General features: G+C 45.6%; 1 protein-coding gene and 1 pseudogene across 1 annotated transcript; one reads left to right on the forward strand and one right to left on the reverse strand.

The window, feature by feature from the left end:
* Positions 1-707: 707 nt before the first annotated feature.
* On the forward strand, positions 708-1,042 carry LOC130870316 (COP9 signalosome complex subunit 9-like). The gene has a single exon (XM_057762986.1). The coding sequence runs from the start codon at positions 711-713 to the stop codon at positions 882-884; it is 174 nt and encodes a 57-aa protein (XP_057618969.1). The 5' UTR covers positions 708-710; the 3' UTR covers positions 885-1,042.
* A 2,829-nt stretch (positions 1,043-3,871) lies between these two features.
* On the reverse strand, positions 3,872-3,971 carry LOC130870565 (U6 spliceosomal RNA; annotated as a pseudogene).
* Between the last annotated feature and the right edge of the window lie 16,785 nt (positions 3,972-20,756).

A 20,756-nucleotide genomic window follows, 5' to 3' on the forward strand; every position in this document is an offset into this window, starting at 1 on the left:
GCACTGGCTGCTCTTCCAAAGGTCCTGGGATTAATTCCCAGCACCAACATGGCAGCTCCCAACTATTTGCAACTCCAAGATCTGATACCCTCATGCAGGCAAAACACGAATACACATAAAAAATAAATAAAAATTTAAAAAGGAATAATGATAATAATCACACAATGAAGATATCTTTTTCACGCAATCAAATTGACGCTTGAGTTACAGAGCTAGCAAGTGATTCCTTCCTTCCTTCCTTCCTTCCTTCCTTCCTTCCTTCCTTCCTTCCTTCCTTCCTTCCTTCCTTCCTTCCTTCCTTTAGTTCTGTCTTTCTTTTTTCTTAAATTTATTTATTTAATTTTCAAATGTGTGGGTGCTTTGTCGGCTTGTAGATCTGTGCAGCACATGTGCCTGGTGCCCGAGGAGGTCAGAAGAAAGAGCATTAGATTCCTTAGAACTGGAACCATGGACGGCTGTGAGCTATCACATGAAAGCTAGGAATTGAACTCCAGTCCTCTGTAAGAGCAGCCACTGTTCTTAACCACTGAGCCATCCCTCCAGCCTCAATTTCTTTCATCCTCAATAGTTACTGAAAATCATTAATCAGTTTAATCACTGATGTGTGTGTGTGTGTGCATGCGTGCATGCATAGACACTAAGAACAACCTAACGTGTCATTCTTTAGGCATCATTCACTCTATAAAAAAGTTAATTTTTAGAGCACGGAGATGAAGCCAGCCGTGAATGAGATGTTTCCAGAGGGCGCGGGGCCCTACGTGGACCTGGACGAGGCTGGAGGGAGCCCCGGGCTCTTGATGGACTTGGCAGCCAATGAAAAGGTAGTTCATGCGGACTTTTTAAATGATTTTGAAGACCTCTTTGATGATGATGATGTCCAGTGAGGCTGTCCAGTTGTATTTGCTCCACATCTGTGACGTGTCTTGAATTTCTCCGGACAGGATCAGATGGTTAAGGAGACCTTGCAGAGATCACTAGAAGTCAGGACTTGGTCAGTCACAGGAGGGGGACTGTCTGAACCAACTGGGCGCTGTGGTCTCTGAGAATACTAGCCCCTTGTCCTTTTTTAAATTAAAAACAGCAACATTACATGCAGGGTAGCTTTAATTCCTGTGCTTTTGGATGAATATTGCAATCCCTCCTCCCCTTGTGCAAACACAGGAATAAACCGTGTCTATTCCCATAGCAAATAATAATAATAATAATAAAATAAAAAAGTTAATTTTTAAAGATTTGGGTTTTTTTTGCTTTTTTTGGTATTTTTGTTGCTGCTTTCTTTTTCTTTTTCTTTTTTTTTTTTTGTTTGTTTTCTTGAGACAGGGTTTCTCTGTATAGCCCTGGCTATCATAGAACTCACTCTGTGGACCAGGATGGACTCAAACCTGGGGATTAAAGGTGTGCACCACCACTGCCCAGCTTAAAACATTGTTTTTATTGTTTTAAGTTACATGGAGGTGTCTGTGTGTGCATGTGCATGTGTGCATGTGTGCACACAAGTGCAGGTTAGGGCAGGGCTCAGATTTCCTGGAACTAGAGTTACCTTATGACGTAGGTGCTAGGTTCCATTCCTGGTCCTCTGGAAGAGCAGCCAGTGCTCTTAACCACTGAGCCATCGCTCCAGCCCTGCCTCCAATTTCTTTTTGAGACAGGATCTCTCTTGGCCTGAAATTCACGAAGGAGGCAAGGCTGGCTGGCCAATGAGCCCCAGGAATATGCCTGTCTCTGCTTCCCAGGACTGGGATTACAAGTGGCTACCTAGAACCACACCTGGCTTTTGACAAGAGCTCTGGGGATTGATTGCAGGTCCTTGGACAAGCACTATACCTGCGGTCTCAAATAAGCTTCATATTCAGATTCAGAGCCTAGTAAAGAAAGGTATTCAACTGGCATTTCCAAGGTTAGTAATAATCGAAAGTGAACTAATTTCTTTTCTTTGATTATTTATTTTATGTGCACTGATGTTTTGTCTGCATGTATATCTGTGTGAGGCTGTCAGATCTCCTGGAACTGCAGTTACAGACAGTTGTGAGCTGCAAATGTGGGTGTTTGGATTTGGACCCAGGTCCTCTGGAAGAGCAGCCAGTGCTCAATCACTGAGTGGTCTCCCCAATCCATTAACTATGTTTTCTTCCTTCTTCCTTCCTTCCTTTCCTCCCTCCTTCCTTCTTTTCCATCTTTTTCCCCTTTCTCTTTCTTTCTTTCTTTCTTTCTTTCTTTCTTTCTTTCTTTCTTTCTTTCTTCCTTTCTTCCTTCCTTCCTGTCTTTCTTTCTTTCTTTCTTTCTTCCTTTCTTCCTTCCTTCCTTCCTTCCTGTCTTTCTTTCTTTCTTTCTTTCTTTCTTTCTTTCTTTCTTTCTTTCTTTCTTTCTTTCTTTCTTTCTTTCTTTCTTTCTTTCTTTCTTTCTTTTTTGGTTTTTCAAGACAGAGTTTCTCAGTAGCTATGGAGCCAGTCCTGAAATTCGCTCTGCAGACCAGGCTGGCCTTGAACTCACAGAGATCCACCTGCCTCTGCCTCTGCCTCCTGAATGCTGGGATTAAAGGTGTGCATCACCACAGCCTAGCGTGAACTGTTTTTTTAGGGGATGTAGAAGTGCACTCCTTTCTGAGTCCTTATTTGCAATTCTGCATAATTTCTGAGATGCTGGGATCAAACCCTGGCTTCAGCCACACTCTGCTAAGGGAGCCACATCCCAGGCCTCTTTCTGGACTTTTTAGACGTCCTCTGGCCTCTCTGGAGGGCCAAATGTAGTGGGCCTCAGACTTGCAGAGGACGTTTGGAGCGCAGTAGGGGGCGATGGAGCGGAGCAAGTGTAAACAGAGAACAAGCCTTGAAAGAGTCTTAAAGCATCCCATAAACCACGACGTGACTCACTCATTCCTGGGCGCAGTTAGTTAAGTAAGATAATAGAAATCGTAAGGAGCAAAAGCTTTAGCTGCAGAGGTGTGTGAAGACCTTAGCAAGAGGAGTGTGGAGACCTTAATAAAACATGGTCAAGTGCAAATTCAAGGTCATTGCTTTGTGAGGGGGAAAAAGGGGTCTTAATTACCTCAAGTCAGGCGTCAGTTGCGGAGAGTAAACCCGGTTCACAAGGTCAGTCAGCAGCTGAGGAGACTAACAGCTCATGCATTAGTACTTAGAAACGTAAATTCATAAGGGCTCACGCAACGATCCTTTGCCACACAGACGGATAAAGAAACACCAGCTCTATGGGAGCTGGGGCCAAAGGTCACTCTGGGCCACACGGGGAGACCCCATTTTTTTTTTCAAGAAAAGAAACAACAACAACAAAACTTTTTAAAACCACAACCTAATAAATTCTACTGACTGTTTACTTAGAAAATATTTGTGAGGTCGTTGCACCATGGACCCAAACATCTGAGATATCCAATGCTGCCAGAGGATACAGGAACTTACAGACATTCAACGTTTTTAGTTAAGGAGAGAGGGAAGGATAGGAAAGATTGAGAGGAGGAGAGGAGAAAGGAGGGCATGCAAGGATTGAACTCAGATCGTCAAATTTGGCTGCAAATATTTTCACCCACCTGGTCATTTTATTGAGCCCTGTTTTTTGGTTTTACATTTTTTCTTTTATTAAAAAATGACATTGACTGTTTTATATAGACATTTCCTTCGTTCTTGATGTTTCTGAAGATCCAGCCTGCTTTCATCTTTAAAAAAAAAAAAAAAAAGATTTATTACGTAGACAGTGTTCTGCCTGCATCTATGCTTGCATGCCAGTAAGAGGGCACCAGATGGCTGTGAGCCACCATGTGGTTGCTGGAAACTGAACTCAGGACCTCTGCAAGAGCAGTCTCTCCAGCTTCTTCTTCTTCTTCTTTTTTTTAAATAACTTTTTTTTTCATTTATTTTACATAAAAATGGAATGCTTCATGAATTTGCATGTTGTCCTTGTGCAGGGGCGATGCTAATCTCTGTATCATTTTAATTTTAGTATATGTGCTGCCAAAGCAAGAACAACCTCTTAAAAAAAACATTCATTTGTTTATATTTTTTTTAGATTTATTTTGCTCATTAGAGTGTTTTGCCTACACTTATGTCTGTGCACCACGTTGCATGCCTGAGGGAGTGGTGAGCCTCCACGTGCATGCTGGGAATCGAACCTGAGTTCCTCACAAGAACAGCAAGTTCTCTTAACCACCGAGCCAGTTCTCCAGCCGCTGCTTATTTATAGTTTTTTAAGTTCGTATGTGTATGGGAGGAGCTGCTCCAGAGGCCAGAAGAGGGCATTGGATCCATCCCCTGTTCCCAGAAGCTGTGAGCCGCCACCATATGTGGATCCTGGGTGTTAAACTCAGTCGTCTAGAAGATCAGCACTCACAGTCCTCATGACTGAGCTATCTATTTACGCAACTCTTTTTAGATGGGGTCTCCTGTCTTCAGGACTGGCCTCAAACTCATCACAGCCAAGGAAGACCTTGAACTTCCTGCCCCACCTCCCTCATGCTGGGATTCTGGAGAGAAACCAGCACAGTCCGTTCACCTGGTGTTGGAAACGCTCTGCTCTAATCCGTCTGGGAGGAGGAGCGATTGAGTCAGCGGTTACACGGGCTGGAGACTGTCTCCAAGGCAGGGCCTGAGTGCATCCAGCTGGTGATTTCACCGTGGCTCAAACAAGAAGCTGAAGGAAAGTCTACTGAATTAGGAAACTATGCAATAAATCGGCTGGGGAAAATTAATGCTGTCAGTTTTGTTCTTGGCATGTTGACCCAGCCTGGGCGATTCTTGGTTGTTAGAGCTGGCTGGATGTTTAGTGAGATCATCTGGACCTCTTCTTAGAAACTATCAGTACTGTTCCCTGACCCCAACCAAAACTGTCTGCAGCCACTGCAGTTGTTCCCCAGAGGCAATGCGACATATTAAGCTTTTTTCCTCCTCCTCCTCTTTCTCTTCCTCCTCCTTCCTGAAACAGCCCAGGCTGTCCTGGAACTCACTCTCTAGATTAGGCTGGCTTCGAACTCAGAGATCTTCTTGCCTCTGCTTCTTAAGTGCTGACTACCACCCAGCAGCTTTTCTTTTTTTTCATTATTTTTTTTTTGATTTTTGTAGATGTCACAAGATAACTTTATTCAGAACGAGCAACAGTGAAGATTTTAGAGGGCCGCATGGCTCAGGGTGACAGCTGGCCAAAGCGAAAATATCCCACGACATAGTCTTTTTCTTTCTTTCTTTTTTGGAAAGGTTTATTTATTATGTATTTGGCATTCTGCATGTACGCCTGCAGGCCAGAAGAGGGCACCAGATATCATTACAGATGGTTGTGAGCCACCATGTGGTTGCTGAAGTTGAACTCAGGACCTCTGAGAGAGCAGTCAGTAATCTTACTGGCCAAGCCAGCCATCTCTCCAGCCCCAAGAACCCACTCTTGGTACTTGTTTGTTTGAGACAGGGTTTATTTGTGCAGCCCTGACTGTCCTGGCATTTGTTCTTGTAGACCAGGCTAGCTCAAACTAAGAGAACCACCTCCTGAGTAATGGGATTAAAGGCTTGCACCACCACCGCCTGGCTTATTCTTGTTTTAAATAATTATTATTGTTTTGTCTATGTAGCCTAGACTAGCCTTAATTTCACTATTCTCCTGTTTTGGTCCCCTGAGTGCTGGGATTACAGGATTGTACCAGTTCCCCTGGCTTGTTCTGATTCTCAGCTCATCCATCTTCTTCAGTTCAGGGAATTTAACCTAAAGCATTCAAAATGCTAGGCAAGAGATTTACCATTGAGCTGTAGGGAAAAATGCAGAACTGAGTTAGTTAGATGGCTCAATGGGTAAGGCACCTGCTGCCAAGCCTGAGGACCCAAGAAATCCATAGGCTTTGGACTTCTGATCTTCCTACCACCTTCTCCCAAACTGGCTCATCACTTTTTCCCCGGGGTGGGGGAGAGGGGAGTGAAGTTTGAGACAGGGTTTCTCTGTTATGTGGTTCTGTCTGTCCTGGAACTCACTGTGTAGATAACATTGGCCTCAAACTCACAGAGATCTGCCTGCCCCTGCTTCCCGAGTGCTGGGATTAAAGCTATGCACCACCACGCCTGGCCTGACTCTTTACTGCTGTATTTTTGACACTTGAGGTTCTTGCCTCTGCCCCTCCCAGAGCTAAGAAATTTCTATGTGTGGCAAACAGTTTGGCCTATAAACCCAGTGATACCGGCTCTACCAGGCTCTCTTGCCCAGGTTTGCTGTGACCCCAGGGCAGGTCCCAGGAAAACCACTATGCTCCGGGGCTCTCTGAAGTAATTCAAACCAGCTGATCCTCTTGCCTCCACCTCACAACGTTCCCTCTGCCTCTTTTTTTAATTTCTTGTGCATCGGTGTATTGCCTGAATGTTTAACCGTGTGAGGATGTTGGATCCCCTGGGATTGGAGTTACAGATACTTGTGGAAGAGTAGCCAGTATTCTTAACTGCAGAGCCATCTCTCCACCCCCTCCCTTTGCTTAACTCTAACTTAGTCTGGGTTACTATTGCTATGATGAAACACCACTACCAACAGGATGTTGAGGAGGAAAGGGTTTATTTGCCTCGAGCTTCTGCATCATAGTGCATCACTGAAGGAAGTCAGGACAGGAACTGAAACAGAGCAGGGATCTGGAGCAGGAGCAGAGGCAGAGGTCATGGAGAGGTGCTGCTTACTGGATTTGCTCTCTGTGGTTTGCTCAGCCTGCTTTTTGTAGAACCTAGGAAAATCAGCCCAAGGAGGGCTCCTCTCCCATCAGCCACTAATTAAAAAAAAAAATGCTTGAAGGCTTGCCTACAGCTTTACGTTATAGAGATTTTTTTATTGAAAAAAAAAATTTCCGCCTCCTCCCCGCCTCCCATTTCCCTCCCCTCCTCCCGCCCCTCTCCCCCTCCCCCTACTCCTCTTCTCCTCCCTCTCCAGTCCCAAGAGCAGTCAGGGTTCCCTGCCCTGTGGAAAGTCCAAGGTCCTCCCCCCTCCATCCAGGTCTAGAGACATTTTCTTAATTGGGATCCCCTCCTCTCAGATGACTCTAGCCTATGTCAAGCAGACATAAAATTAGTCAGTGTGAGCACACCTTCCCCCACAGAAAGGAAGGAAGCTGCCAGGCATGATGGTATATGCCTTTAATCCCAGTCCTGGGGAGGCACAGGCACGTGGATCTCTGTGAATCTGAGGCTAACCTGGCCTACATAGTAAGTTCCTGGAGAGCCAGGGCTATATGGAAAATCCTATCTCAAATAAATAAACAAATATATACATAAATAAAGATGATGGTGGTGGTGATGATGACAATGATAATAATAATAATACATAGAAAAGTGGAAGCTTGCTTCTCTAGAGGCAGGCAAGCTTGTGCATACTTGTAACCTCACCTCGAGGGACATGAGTTCCAGACCCTCAGAACAGCTTGGGCGGCACCGTCAGATAGCAGGAAGATCTCTTCTTCCTGCCTCTTCTCTTCCTCTTTTCTTTGAAACATGGTCTTATTACATTGTTCAGATTGTTCTCACACTCACTATGTAGCTAGGTATGGTGGTGCACACCAGCGCTCTGCGCTGTGTGGAGCCAGATGTGGTGGTGCACACCAATGCTCTGCACTGTGTGGGGCCAGATGTGGTGGTGCACACCAATGCTCTGCACTGTGTGGGGCCAGATGTGGTGGTGCACACCAATGCTCTGCACTGTGTGGGGCCAGATGTGGTGGTGCACACCAATGCTCTGCGCTGTGTGGGGCCAGATGTGGTGGTGTACACCAATGCTCTGCGCTGTGTGGGGCCAGGCGTGGTGGTGCACATCAATGCTCTGGGCTGTGTGGGGCCAGATGTGGTGGTGCACACCAAATGCTCTGCACTGTGTAAGGCCAGGCATGGTGGTGCACACCAATGCTCTGGGCTGTGTGGGGCCAGATGTGGTGGTGCACACCAATGCTCTGGGCTGTGTGGGGCCAGGCATGATGGTGCACAGCAATGCTCTGAGCTGTGTGGGGCCAGGTGTGGTGGTGCACACCAAATGCTCTGCACTGTGTAAGGCCAGATGTGGTAGTGCACTCATTTAATCCAAGCACTTAGGAAGCAGAGGCAGGTGATCTCTGATTTCCAGTCCAGCCCATTCTACATAGCAGTTTCCAGGCTAGCCACTGGTGGGGGTTCAGGGAGATGTATTATTTACTTGTGGGGCTTAAACTCCTCATGATCCTGCTACTACAGCCTCCAGAGTGCTTTGATTACAGGCATGAACAATGCCCAACTTCGTTATTCACTAAAACGTGGATTTGTTTCTGTTTCATATGTATGAGTGTTTTGCCTGCAGGTATGTCTGTGTACCACATGTGTGCAATGCCCCGGGAGTGCAGAAGAGGGCAAAAGATCCACTGGAACTGGAGTTAAAGGTTGTTAGGAACCCTCCAGTGTGGGTGCTGGGAATGGAACCCCCAGTTCTCTGCAGGAGCAGCCAGTGCTCCTAAGGCTGAGCCATCTCACCAGTCCTTATTACACTTTCTTATTTCCCCAGATTTAATGAGTCTTGAGGCAGAGCTCTGGCACGAGTCTAGCCTTGCCTGGCAGGTCGGGCTAATGGTTTATATGCTTTATCTTCATTAAATCCTTCAGTCACTGAACAGACCCATAACGTGTACTTATATGATAAATCACAATGAAAAACAATAGAGGGAGTGAGACAAAACAAGGTTTCATTTCATCCATGGCCTCCCCACATTACATCCATTCCCATCTTTGTAGCCAATCCCATTTTGTCTTCACATCCGATTTCACACGTGGGGAACACATGGGAGGAGGATGTGGCCAGCTTCCATAACACACAGAGACTAAATTCCACAAGAATTCTCACAGTCTGTCAGTCTGTATGAGGAAGAATAATACCACACCTCTCTCTCTCTCTCTCTCTCTCTCTCTCTCTCTCTCTCTCTCGTTTGTGTGTGTGTGCGCAGGCCCTTCCCTGATGGATGCTAGGCAAGAGGATCTACCCCCGAGCCATGCCTTTGGCCCCACTATGGTGGATTATAGTCAAGAGATCTACCACTAAGCTACATTCTCAGTCCTTTGCTGGTGATATTAGGTCAGCAATAGAACACTGAGCCATGCCCCAGCCCCTCTGGTGGATTTTAGGACAGTTGCTATGCTGAGCCATGTCTTCAGCCCCTCACTTGTGGATTGCGAGCAAGTGAGTCATGCCCACAGATCCTCACTGGTGAATTCTAGGCAGATCCTTTACCTCAACACATCCACCTGCCTCTGCCTCCCCAGTGCTGGGGTTAAAGGTGCACACATCTCTACCCCTGCTCCTACTGGTGGGTTTTAAGCTAATTGCTCTACTTCTGAGCCACACCCACAGCTGCCCACTGAGGGATTCTAGGCAGGGAGTCCACCACTGAACCCTTTTTTAACTTCTTTACTTTGAGACAGGACTCACTCTGTCATCCAGGCTTGCCTGGAACTCAAGATTCTTCTTCCTCAACCTCCTAATGTTGGTATTAGAGATGTGCACTGCCATGCCTGGTTCTCTGCTTGTAACTTATTTTCTGTCCCCAACTAGTAAGTTAAACCTCCGATTTTCTAAAAAGAGCTTCTCATAGAATTGTTTCTCAGAGCTGGTGCTTTGTGTAGCATGAAAACTACATGGTCAAGACAGACAGAGTTGTGTATGCCTGTAATTGCAGCACTTGGAAGTCTAAGGCAGGATTATCCTCTAGGCTTGTGAGTACTCAACCAGAAAAGGCTACATCCTGTCTCAAAGACAAACAAACAAACAAACAAATAACTAAGAAAAAAAAACTGAGAGAGATGGGCTGGCAAGATGGCAAATGGGTAAAGGAGCCTGTCATCAGGACAGGTGATGATGTGAGTTTCGGATGTCCCCGGAACCCACATGGTAGGAGAAGAGAACCAACCCCTCTAAAGCTGTCCTTTGACCTCTACATGTGTGCATGCATGCCCACACGACACACACACACACACACACCAATAATGTCATTTTTCAAACTTAGAGAAAATCAAACAACAAGGGTTGGGCCTGTAGTTCGGTTGGTAGGTGTTTGTCCAGCATGCAGGAGGCTCTCACTGCCACCCTCGACACTGCATAAGCCTGGCCTGGTGGCAAGCTAGCACTCAGCTAGCGGAAGCGGGAGAATGAGAAGTGCAAGCCGGGCGATGGTGGCGCACGCCTTTAATCCCAGCACTCGGGAGGCAGAGGCAGGCGGATCTCTGTGAGTTCGAGACCAGCCTGGTCTACAAGAGCTAGTTCCAGGACAGGCTCCAAAGCCACAGAGAAACCCTGTCTCGAAAAACCAAAAAAAAAAAAAAAAAAAAAAAAAAGAAGAAGGCAATAAGGAGGGAGGGGGAGGGGAGGAGGGAGAGGGAGGGGGAGGGAAGGAGGGAGAGGGAGGGGGGAGGGGAGGAGGGAGAGGGAGGGGGGAGGAGGAAAAGGCTTAGCCTCATAGCACTGAGCCATCTGTCTTCCATTGTGTCCTCCAGGACAGGGACTTCGTTTTCTTCATCGCTTCATCAGTGCTTACAATGAGGCAGACATCCCTATATAAATACTTGTAGATAAAAAAAATCTCCTTACAGCTTACAGAGCCAGGCTGCCCATGGGATGCCTCCAGCAATGGTCCCAAGTATCCCAGCATATCAGTTCTCCTCCCTTCCATCTTTCAACTCACTTTTTGCTACAGCAAGATTCATTCAATTGAGTAGTGATGGTGCACACCTTTAATCTCAACACTTGGGCTGGGTGGTGGTGGCACATGCCTCTAATCCTAGCATTCAGGAGGCAGAGGCAGGTGGATCTCTGTGAGTTCGAGGCCAACCTGGTCTACAGAGAGAGTTTCAGGACAGGCTCCAAAGCTACACAGAGAAACCCTGTCTCAAAAAACAAAAACAAACAAACACAAATCAACACTTAGGTGGCAGAGGCAGGTGGATCACTGTGAGTTCGAGGCCAGTCTGGTCTACAGAGAGAGTTCCAGGACAGTCAGAGCTACACAGAGAAATCCTGTTTCAAAAAACCTTAAAAAGAAAAGAAAAAAAAAATCCAACCCAGGTTCTTTCAAAACCAGAAATGGAATTGTGTCATTTCCTGCCTCTGGTTGCTTCCCTTTATATTTGAACAAAAGCTAGATGCTTTATCATGTCCTGGCCTGCTTTCTATTCAGCTTCCCCATCTCATCATAGCTCCCTGTCAACTTTCTGTTACACTGACCCCTGGGCTACTGGGCTCTTCATTCTGGATTCCACGCTCTGGACCCTTAGGTCTACTCTGCCCTTAGTTTGGAATGCCCCGCCTTTCCTGAGATCTTCCAAATAAATGGCTTTTCTTTATCTTTCAGTTCTTGACTTAAATGTTATCATTTCAGAATCCTTAAGAAATTAAAAATAGAACCTCCATCTGATGAGGCAATCCAGCTTCTGGGTATACATCCAAAGGAAATGAAACCAGTGTAGGAAGAGATATCTGCATCCTGTGCTTGTGTGGACCGTCATCTCAGCAGCCAAGGGAAGCAGCCTGTTAGCCATCACTAGATGAATGGATAACAGCAATGAGATATATAATGGACTATTATTCAGCCTTAAAAAAAGTTGGGCTGGGGATATATTCCAGCGGTTAGAGTACTTGGTTAGAGTGTGTGAGGTTTTGGTGACCATCCTCAGTACAGAGAGAAAGAAATAAAACAAGGAAAGAAGGGTCAAAGGAAGGAAGAGGAGGATTCCTCTCCTGTTTTTAGGGGTTTGTTTGTTGTTTGCTTGTTTGAGACAGGGACTCTTCATGTAGCCCTGACTGGTCCTGCGGCTCAGTATGTAGATCAAGTTGGCCTTACATTCAGAGATTCTCCTGCTTCTTTCTCACAAAGGCTGGGCTTAAAGGCATGATCCACTGCATCTGGCTACGGGTTCCTGCCCTTTGTCACAAGATGAATGAACCGAACCTGCAAGACTTTACGGTAACTAAAATAAATCTGACATAGAACAAACCACTCACATGTGGAGAAGAAAAACAGTTCAACTCACGAAAGCTAGGAGTGAAAGAACCGCACCAGGGTCAGCAGCGGGGAGGGCTGAAACACTGTTGTTTAAAGGACACAAAGTTTCAGCGAGACAGATGAGAAGAAAAAGGCCACGGGAGTAACAGAGTAAAACTGAAGCTAATAGCAATGATTCGGTGTTGTTGAAATTCGCTAAGTAGTGTGGTGGATGCCTTTGCTCCCTGATGTGGGATTCCCCTCTGTATGCTGTGATTACCATTGGTTAATAAAGAATCTGTTTGGGGCCTGGCAGGGCAAAAGAGAGGTAGGTGGGGAAAACCAAAATGAATGCTGGGAGAAAGAAGGCAGAGTCAGGAGAAGCCATGTAGCCCTGTCAGAGACAGATGCCGGATGGAAACTTGCCGGTAAGCCACAGCCAAGTGGTGATACACAGATTGATAGAAATGGGTTAAATTAAGATGTAAGAGCTAGCCAATAAGAAGCTAGAACTAATAGGCCAAACAATAATTTAATTAATATAGTTTCTGTGTGGTTATTTTGGGGTTGAGCAGCCAGGAACAAACAAGCAGCCTCCTATAACAGATCTCAGCACTTAGAAGGCAGAGGCAGGAGGTTCTCTGAGTTCAAGGCCAGCCTGGTCTATGAAGCAAGTTCTGGGACAGCCAGGGTCACATAGAAAAACCCTGTCTCAAAAAACGAACAACATGGGGCTGGAGAGATGGCTCAGTGGTTAAGAGCACTGACTGCTTTTCCAGAGGACCCAGGTTCAATTCCCAGCACTCACTTGACAGTTCACAACTGTCTGAAGATCCAGTTGCAGGGGATCTGACACCTTCATACCAATGCACATAAAATAAAGTTAAATAAACCATAAAAAATATTTTTTAAAAAAGAACAGCAACAACCAAAAAAAAAAAAAAAAGGAAAAGGAAAGAAAGAAAAAGAAAAGGAACTCACTACATAGACTAAGTTGGAGCTTTTCTTTGGTTGCGATCAATCTCCCTGTATGCCCCAGGCTGATCTGCCACTGTCCACCCTCCTCCTGTTTCAGCTTTCCCAGTGCTGGGACTGCAGGCCTGCACTGCCATGCCCACTGGCTAAGAAGATTGTAAGTGTTCTGATCACATGGAAAAAATAATAATACCTGCCAGGTGTGTGCCTTTAATCCCAGCATGTGGGAGGCAGAGGCCGGCAAGTCTGTGTGACTTTGAGGCCAGACTGGTTTACATACAGAGTTCCATGCCAGCCAGAATTGCATAGTGAGACCCTGTCTCCAATGATATGTGAGGTTATGTATACATGAGGTAGCTTATCATTCCCCAGGATATATGTACGTCGAAACATGTTGTGTACTATGGATTTATACAATCCAGGGCTAAGTATCAAGACTCTGTCTCAAATTTTTAAAAAGTCAAACTTTGGGGCTGGCAAATGACTTAGCAAGTAAAAGTGCTTGCTGCCACTACAAGTGGTAAGAAGGTTTTAAAATGTCGAACTTTGAACTCAACAAGGATAAATAATAGCCGTAATTCCAGGTCTCAGGATTCTGAGTCAGTTGAATCACTGAGAGCTCAAGGCCTGCTTGGTCTTTACAGCAAGCTCCAGGCCAGCCAGGATCACATGGTCAGACCCTATCTCCACCTCCCCCAACAATAAGTTTGTGTGTTAAAGTGCAGAACGGAACTTTTAGGACTTGGGGTTTTTTGTTTTGAGTGTGACTTTTTCTACTAGACTTTCTTTCTTTCTCTCTCTCTCCCTCCCCCCTCCCTCCCTCCCCACCCTCTATTATTTTTCTTTCAGGTTTTAGAAAAGTTCTGTCTAGAAGACAGGATTCCCTGGCTGTCCTGAAACTCCCTTTGTAGACCAGACTGGCCTCTGACTCATAGAGACCCACCGGCCTCTGCCTCCTGAGTGCCTCAGTTAAAGGTGTGTGTTCTATCACGCTTGGCTAGCTTCCAGATTCTTGGGTTTTTACTTTCAATTTTTGTTTTGTTTTTGGGACAGGGTCTCATGTGGCTCAGACTGACCTTCACTGTCTTCAAAGGTAAGACTGACGGTGAACGACTGATCCTACTGCCTGAGTCTCCTGAGCACCGGAATTACAGAGCTGCGCTACCATGGTCCTTCTGGTCACACAGCAGTCCTCTCAGGGGAACTGAGCAGAGGCCCACAAGAACTACATTAATGGTTTCTGAAGACAGCGTCCCAGGTGACTGATCTCTTAAAAGTCCAGCACCTCTCAACTCTGCCACACTCAGGCCTAACACACCTCATTTAGTGCACGACTCCGGGAGGGACACACTCAAACTGCAATCCAAACCTCACCAGTTAGAGAAGAAAGATACAAAGAAGTCTGGTGCAGGGTGTAGTGGTGCACGCCTTTAATCTCAGCACTCAGAGGCAAAAGCAGGTAGATTTTTGTGAGTTTGTAGCCAGCCTGGTCTACAGAGTGAGTTCCAGGACAGCCAAGGCTACACTGAGAAACTCTGTCTCAAAAACAAAACAAAAAAGAAACAAACAAAAGAAGTCTGGAAAGGTTGGCGAGCCGCAGCCGGGTGAATGTATGATCAGTCAGTGTCACGGGGCGTGGTGAACAGTTAGCTGCTCCTGAGCGGCAACCTCACAAGCCAGCTCTGGGTGCAACGTGACTTAGAAAGCATTTCTCAGGCTGTCTACACTCGGCTTTCTGACAAATTCCTGGGCCTGCTTCTCGTCTTCCCGTGGCGTCCCATAATTTACTCAGCATCCTCAGAAACAATTCTCCTTTCCTGGTTTGCAAATTCCTAATTTGCAAAGAGCCAGGATGGGCACAAGTTCCGGTGGCTGTTTTGCCCCATGAGACCCTGGGAAATTCCTCCGTGGTGGAGTGGGAGAGGGGCTTTCACATGGTGAAGTGAATTTCTTTTCTTCCTGATGCAGATTGGATTAACAGATGGCAGCTTTGTCATCCTTAGACCGAAGAGGATGAAGTCGTCTGTTTTGAAGGCGTGGGCTGCATTGGGGGACAGGGCAGGAAGGAAATCTACTTGATTTCTAAAGTTGCTAAATGCATTTATCACGTTGGAAATGAGTCAAGCCTCCATGTTAAGTGAACTGGGTTCACAATGAAAAGTTAGATAATGTAACTGGCTGTTGAGACAGCTCAGCGAGCAAAGGTCTTTGCAGCCAAATCTGGATATCTCAGAATCTAAATGGTGAAAGAGAATTAACATTCCCACAAAAGGCCCTATGACCAGCAAGTACAACCACACACACACACTTAAAAATGTGAGCCCTTGAGATGGTTCATTGGATAAAGGTGCTTGCTGCCAAGTTGACTGCCTGAGTTAAATTCCCAAGATCCAAACAGATGAAGAGAGAACTGACTCCCACAGATTTTCCTCTGACTTCCAAACACTTGTGTCCTCCACCCTGAACACAAATAAACGTAATAAAATATTTTTCTTTCTTTTATTTTTTTTTCTCTCTGTAGCCCTAGCTGTCCTAGAACTCTCTCTATAGACCAGGCTGGTCTAACACACAGAGATCTGGCTGCTTCTACCTCCTTAGTGCTGGGATTAAAGAAATGCGCCACCACCTCCTGGTTTGTAGTAAAATATTTTTAATGTAATAAAAATTATTAAGGGTGGTGAGATGGCGCAGGGATTAAGAGCACTGGCTGCTCTGCAGAAGATCCAGGTTCAGTTTCCAGCACCCACATGGTAACTTACAACCTGATGGAAGAGGGTCATCTTTCTATCTGTTGCTTTCATTGATTAATTAATAAAAAAAAACTGCTTGGCCTCTGATAGGGTAAAATTAAGATAAGCGGAGTAAACAGAACAGAATGCTGGGAGAAAGAAGCCGAGTCAGTGAGTCGCCATGATTCTCCCCACTGGACACAGACGCAGGTTAAGATCCTCCCTGGTAAGCCACCAGCTCGTGGTGCTACACAAAATATTAGAAATGGGTTAGATCAATATGTAAGAGCTAGCCAATAAGAGGCTGGAACTAATGGGTCAAGCAGTGTTTAAAAGAATACAATTTGTGTGTTGTTATTTCGGGTAAAGCTAGCCGTGTGGGAGCTGGGTGGCGGGAAGCGGCCAGCGGCTCCTATTACTACAGCAACCACACAGTTCCATGGTATCTGATGCTCTCTTGAGGCCTCTAGGGTACTAGGTACATTCATGGTGTACCTACATACATGTAGGCAAACAGTCATACACACACAAAAATTAAGATAAATAAATATTTTAAAGTTTTTAAAGGGGGTGGTGGCAAACGTCTTTAATACAGCACTGAGGAGGCAGAGGCAGGTGGGTCTGTGAGTTCGAGGCCAGCCTGATCTACAGAGTGAGTTCCAGGACAGGCAGAACTTCAGAAAGAAATCCAGTCTCAAAAAAAAAAAAAAAAGTTAAGATAATGGAATAATGTACACATCTTATTTTTCTTTCTTTCTCTGGTACACAGTGATGACCAGAACCTCAAAAGCATAAGAATCCTGCTGCAGCCGCCTGAGTGCTGAGAGTGTGGGCGTGACTGCGCACCGCAACACCAGGCAATGCGCATGGCTTAAAAATAGAATCGGGAGCCGGGCGGTGGTGGCGCATGCCTTTAATCCCAGCACTTGGGAGGCAGAGGCAAGCGGATCTCTGTGATTTCGAGACCAATCTGGTCTACAAGAGCTAGTTCCAGGACAGGCTCTAAAACTACAGAGAAACCCTGTCTCGAAAAACCAAAAAAAAAAAAAAAAAAAAAAAAAAAAAAATAGAATCAGGAAATTATGTTTACATAAATGAAAAAATTTCAGTACAGAGTCTTGAGTTAAAAAGTCCTGGTGTAGAATGGGGTATGAAGACACAATTATTACCTGTGAGAAAACTGAGAATGTTTGGGCCATTGAGGGAACACAGCTGGTAAAGGCGATGGATGCCAAGAAAGACAGCCTGAGGGTGATCCTCAGGGCCCTGAGGAATCGGAGGAAGAATAGAAACAACTCTGATAAGTTATCCTCTGATCTCCACAGATGTGCTGTTTGTATACCTCTCCCCAACAATGTGAGCAAAGAAATGTCGTTTAAAAAAGAATTTATTTACTTATTTTATGTGTATGGGTTTGCCTGGATATATCTGTGCGTATACACATAGTGCCCTTGTAGGCCAGATGGGAAGCTGGATTTCCTGGAACTGGACAACAGATGGTTGTGAGTGCCGGAAATTGAACCTGGAGCCTCTGCAAAAGTAAGTGCTCTTAAACGAGCAAGCCAGTAAGCAGCACTTTTCCATGGCCTCTGCATCAGTTCCTCCCTCCAGGTTCTTTCTCTGCCCTCACTGGTTGTGGTGATGAACTGTTACATTTAAGTGTGAATGAAATAAAAACTCTATTTCTTGCCCTGCCGTGGTGGCACACGCCTTTAATCCCAGCACTTGAGAGGCAGAGACAGGCGGGTCTCTGTGAGTTCAAGGCCAGCCTGGTTTATAAGAGGTGGTTCCAGGACAGGTTCCAAGGTACAGAGAAACCCTGCCTCAAAAAAACAAAAACAGAAAAACCCAAAAAACCCAAAACTTTCTTTTCCAAATTGCATTTGGTCACAGTGGCTCATGATAGCAATAGTAACCCTAACTACATTTCCTAATCCTTCCCAAACAGCTCTACCCACTTGGAACAAACACTGCAAATGCCTGACATCATGAGAGACATTTCTCAATCAAGCTGTCACAGATATTCAACAGTATCTTACCTCAGGATATTCTGACATGGGCACCTACACTCCCTGAATACATGTGGATAGATATTTCTGGAAACACAAATAATGGATATTATGCAATGGATATTTCTGGAAAGTTAGAAAATAGACCAGTAAAGACAAAAAGGGAGAGGCACTGGGCATTTGGAAAGGTATTTCCTTAAATAGATTACCTCTGCTTACCTCTGCCTCCGGAGTGCTGGCTGGGGTTAAAGACATGCTCCACCACATCCAGCTCTTGCCTTTTGTTTTTGTTTGAGACAGAGTCTGACGATTTAGCTTGACTCTCCTGGGATTCCTTATTAGACCAGATTGGCCTTGAACTCACTCTGGGTTCACTTGAGATCTCACACTCACTGGAAATCTGTTTGCCTCTGTCTCCTGAGTGTTGGGACTAAAGGCGAATACCAACATGACTGGCCCTGCATGTCACACATTGTAAGTATGAAACCAGAGTATAATTTGAAGGAGCCATTTTGGTTCTCTTCTTCCTCCATGTGGGTCCCACTAGCCTTGGAGGCAAGCATCTTTATCCGATGAGCTGTCTCATATACCTCTACTTTTGGTTTGTTGTGGAATAATCTTTTAGTACACTTTAGACTGAGGCTGCTACACCACTGCAGGTCCAGTTGATACACTGTCACCATTCCCACTGCACCGCTGTCTCATTCCAAAAGGTTTGTGCACCGAGCCGCCAGCCACACATGCCCTCACTCCCATGGCTCACTGAAAGCTGGCCAGCACCCAGGAGAGCATGCTTTGCTCCACCCTGCCTCTTATTCGGGTAGTTAGGTCACAAAGCCTCCAATAAAACTCCACCCCTTGGGCCCAACTGCTTCTTACAATTGGCTAATCGAACTGATGGCAGAATTCTTGCAACATTGGCTGTCCTGGAACTCGCCCTATAGACCAGGCTGGCCTCAAATTCACAGAGATCTGCCTGCTTCTGACTCCTGAGTATAAGTCCCAAGTCCTGGTCCATCTTTGGAGGCCCCGTTTATGTGCCCGCCAAGTCTTGGCCCCTCCCTGGAGGAGGATCAAGACAGCCTGCCAAAATCTTGACCACTCCACCAGTCTATTTAAACAGCTTCCTGGAAAGTTCTGGTGTGTTCCGTGTCCCGCCCTCCATCTCCCGCCATTGTCATCGTTGTACCCCCCCATCACATTTGCAGCTTCCCAGTTCCCCCTCAGGCCCACCCGAGAGTGCAGGAATCCCATTAAACCTGGATATATTTTAATTTGGCTTGATTGGGATTTTTGCATTGGCAGAGAGCTCACATTAAGAAAATTCCTGACACTGAGCTCATACATCCCCACTTTTGAGACAGAGCTTCATGTTGTTGACAGAGGTTTCTGTCCAACCAGGTTCTACAGCCGTTTAGTACCAAATAAACACACAGAGGTCTACATTAATCATAAACGGATTGGCCTATTAGCTCAGGCTTCTTATTAACTCTTATAACTTATATTACCCCATAATTCTTATCTGTGTTAGCTACATGGCTTGGTACTTTTCCATCATCTGGGTGCTGGCTGCAGACTGAAACTTCCCTCTTCCCACAATTCTAGTGCCCTGCCTCTACTTCCTGCCTGACTACTGGCCAATCAGTGTTTTATTAAAATACTATCGACAGGGTACAGACCATTGTCCCACAGCATCATGTGGCATGGCAGGCCTTGAACTCACTATGTAGCCATGTATGAATTTGAACTGTTGGTTCTTCTTTCTCCACTACCTTTCAAATGCTGGGATTACAGGTATGCACCAGAATACCTGGTTTATTTAGTGTTAGGAATTAACTCTAGGATGCTACATTCCCAGTACACTTGAGCTGTCTTGGTGATCAGACAGATCACCATGGTATCACAGCACTGTGTTCAAGCAAACTTTATTTTTTTAACAGTGGTCCCAAACCACAAGAGTAGTGCTGTTGGCTCTGTTTGTTACTTTGTGCTCCCATGGTCACTATTCCTGAAAGAACATGAAGAAAGGTTTGTTTTGGTTCATGCTTTCAGGGGGTTCCATCCACTGCAGCAGAGAAGGCATGCTGAGGCTGTTTGTGTCAAGGTGATGAGGAAATGGAAAGAGACGAGGGGCCTGGATACTTGATATAATCTCCAAAGATGGTCCTCACTGACCTATTTCCTCCAGCTCTTCCCGCCTCCCAAAGTTTCCAGAGAATCTCCAAAATAGTGCCAGAAGGGTATCAAGCCTTCTATACATGTAACTTTGTGGGACATTTAAGATCTATACCATAGAACTGGGCACAGTGGCCCAAACCTCTAATCCCAACACTTGAGAAATAGAGGTAAGAAATGGCTGTGAGTTCCTAGGCTATGTTCCTTCCTAGTTTCTGTCTAGATTGGTCTTCAGAGTAAGATCCTGTCTCAAAACACCAAAAACATCCAGGGAGAGTGAAACTCACAATTCCAGCACTCAGGATGTGGAAACAAGAGGATCAGGAATTGAAGACCAACTTAGACAATGTAGGGATTTCATGACTAGCCTGGGCTACATGAAAACCTACCTCAAAAGCACCAACTGGGCCATGGAGATGGTTTGTCTAGTAAGGACATTTACCTGCAAGTCTCGTGACTTGATTGTGAACCATCAAATATGGATGCTAGGAACTGAACCCAGGTCTTCCACAAGTAGTAAGTGCTATTAACCACAGAATGGTCTCCAGCCCCATGGAAGCTTCTTCCCTCCTTAAATAAGATCTCAGTGGTGATCGTGTGCACCTCTAAACCCAGCACTTAGGAGGCAGAGGAAGGTGGATTTCTGAGAGTTCAAGGCCAGCCTGATCTACAGAATGAGTTCCAGGACAGTTAACACAGAGAAACCCTGTCTGGAGGGGGCGGTATCTCACTATGTTTCTGTCTAACTTTTAAATTTTGTTATGTGTGTGTGTGCGTGTGTGTACACATATGTGTGCATGTGCATGTCTAGATGTGAGCATGGAGGTCAGAAGACAATTCTTTTCTTCCACCATGGATTCCAGAGATTGAATTTACATGTGTTGAGCAAGCACTTTTGCTCACTGAGCCACCTTACCCAGG

This window comes from Chionomys nivalis, chromosome 2 (genome assembly GCF_950005125.1).
Source record: "Chionomys nivalis chromosome 2, mChiNiv1.1, whole genome shotgun sequence".
NCBI classification, from domain to species: Eukaryota; Metazoa; Chordata; class Mammalia; order Rodentia; family Cricetidae; genus Chionomys; species Chionomys nivalis.

Excerpts from the sequence above, each read along its gene's own strand:
- LOC130870316 (XM_057762986.1), top strand. The coding sequence starts at position 711 with ATGAAGCCAGCCGTGAATGAGATGTTTCCAGAGGGCGCGGGGCCCTAC.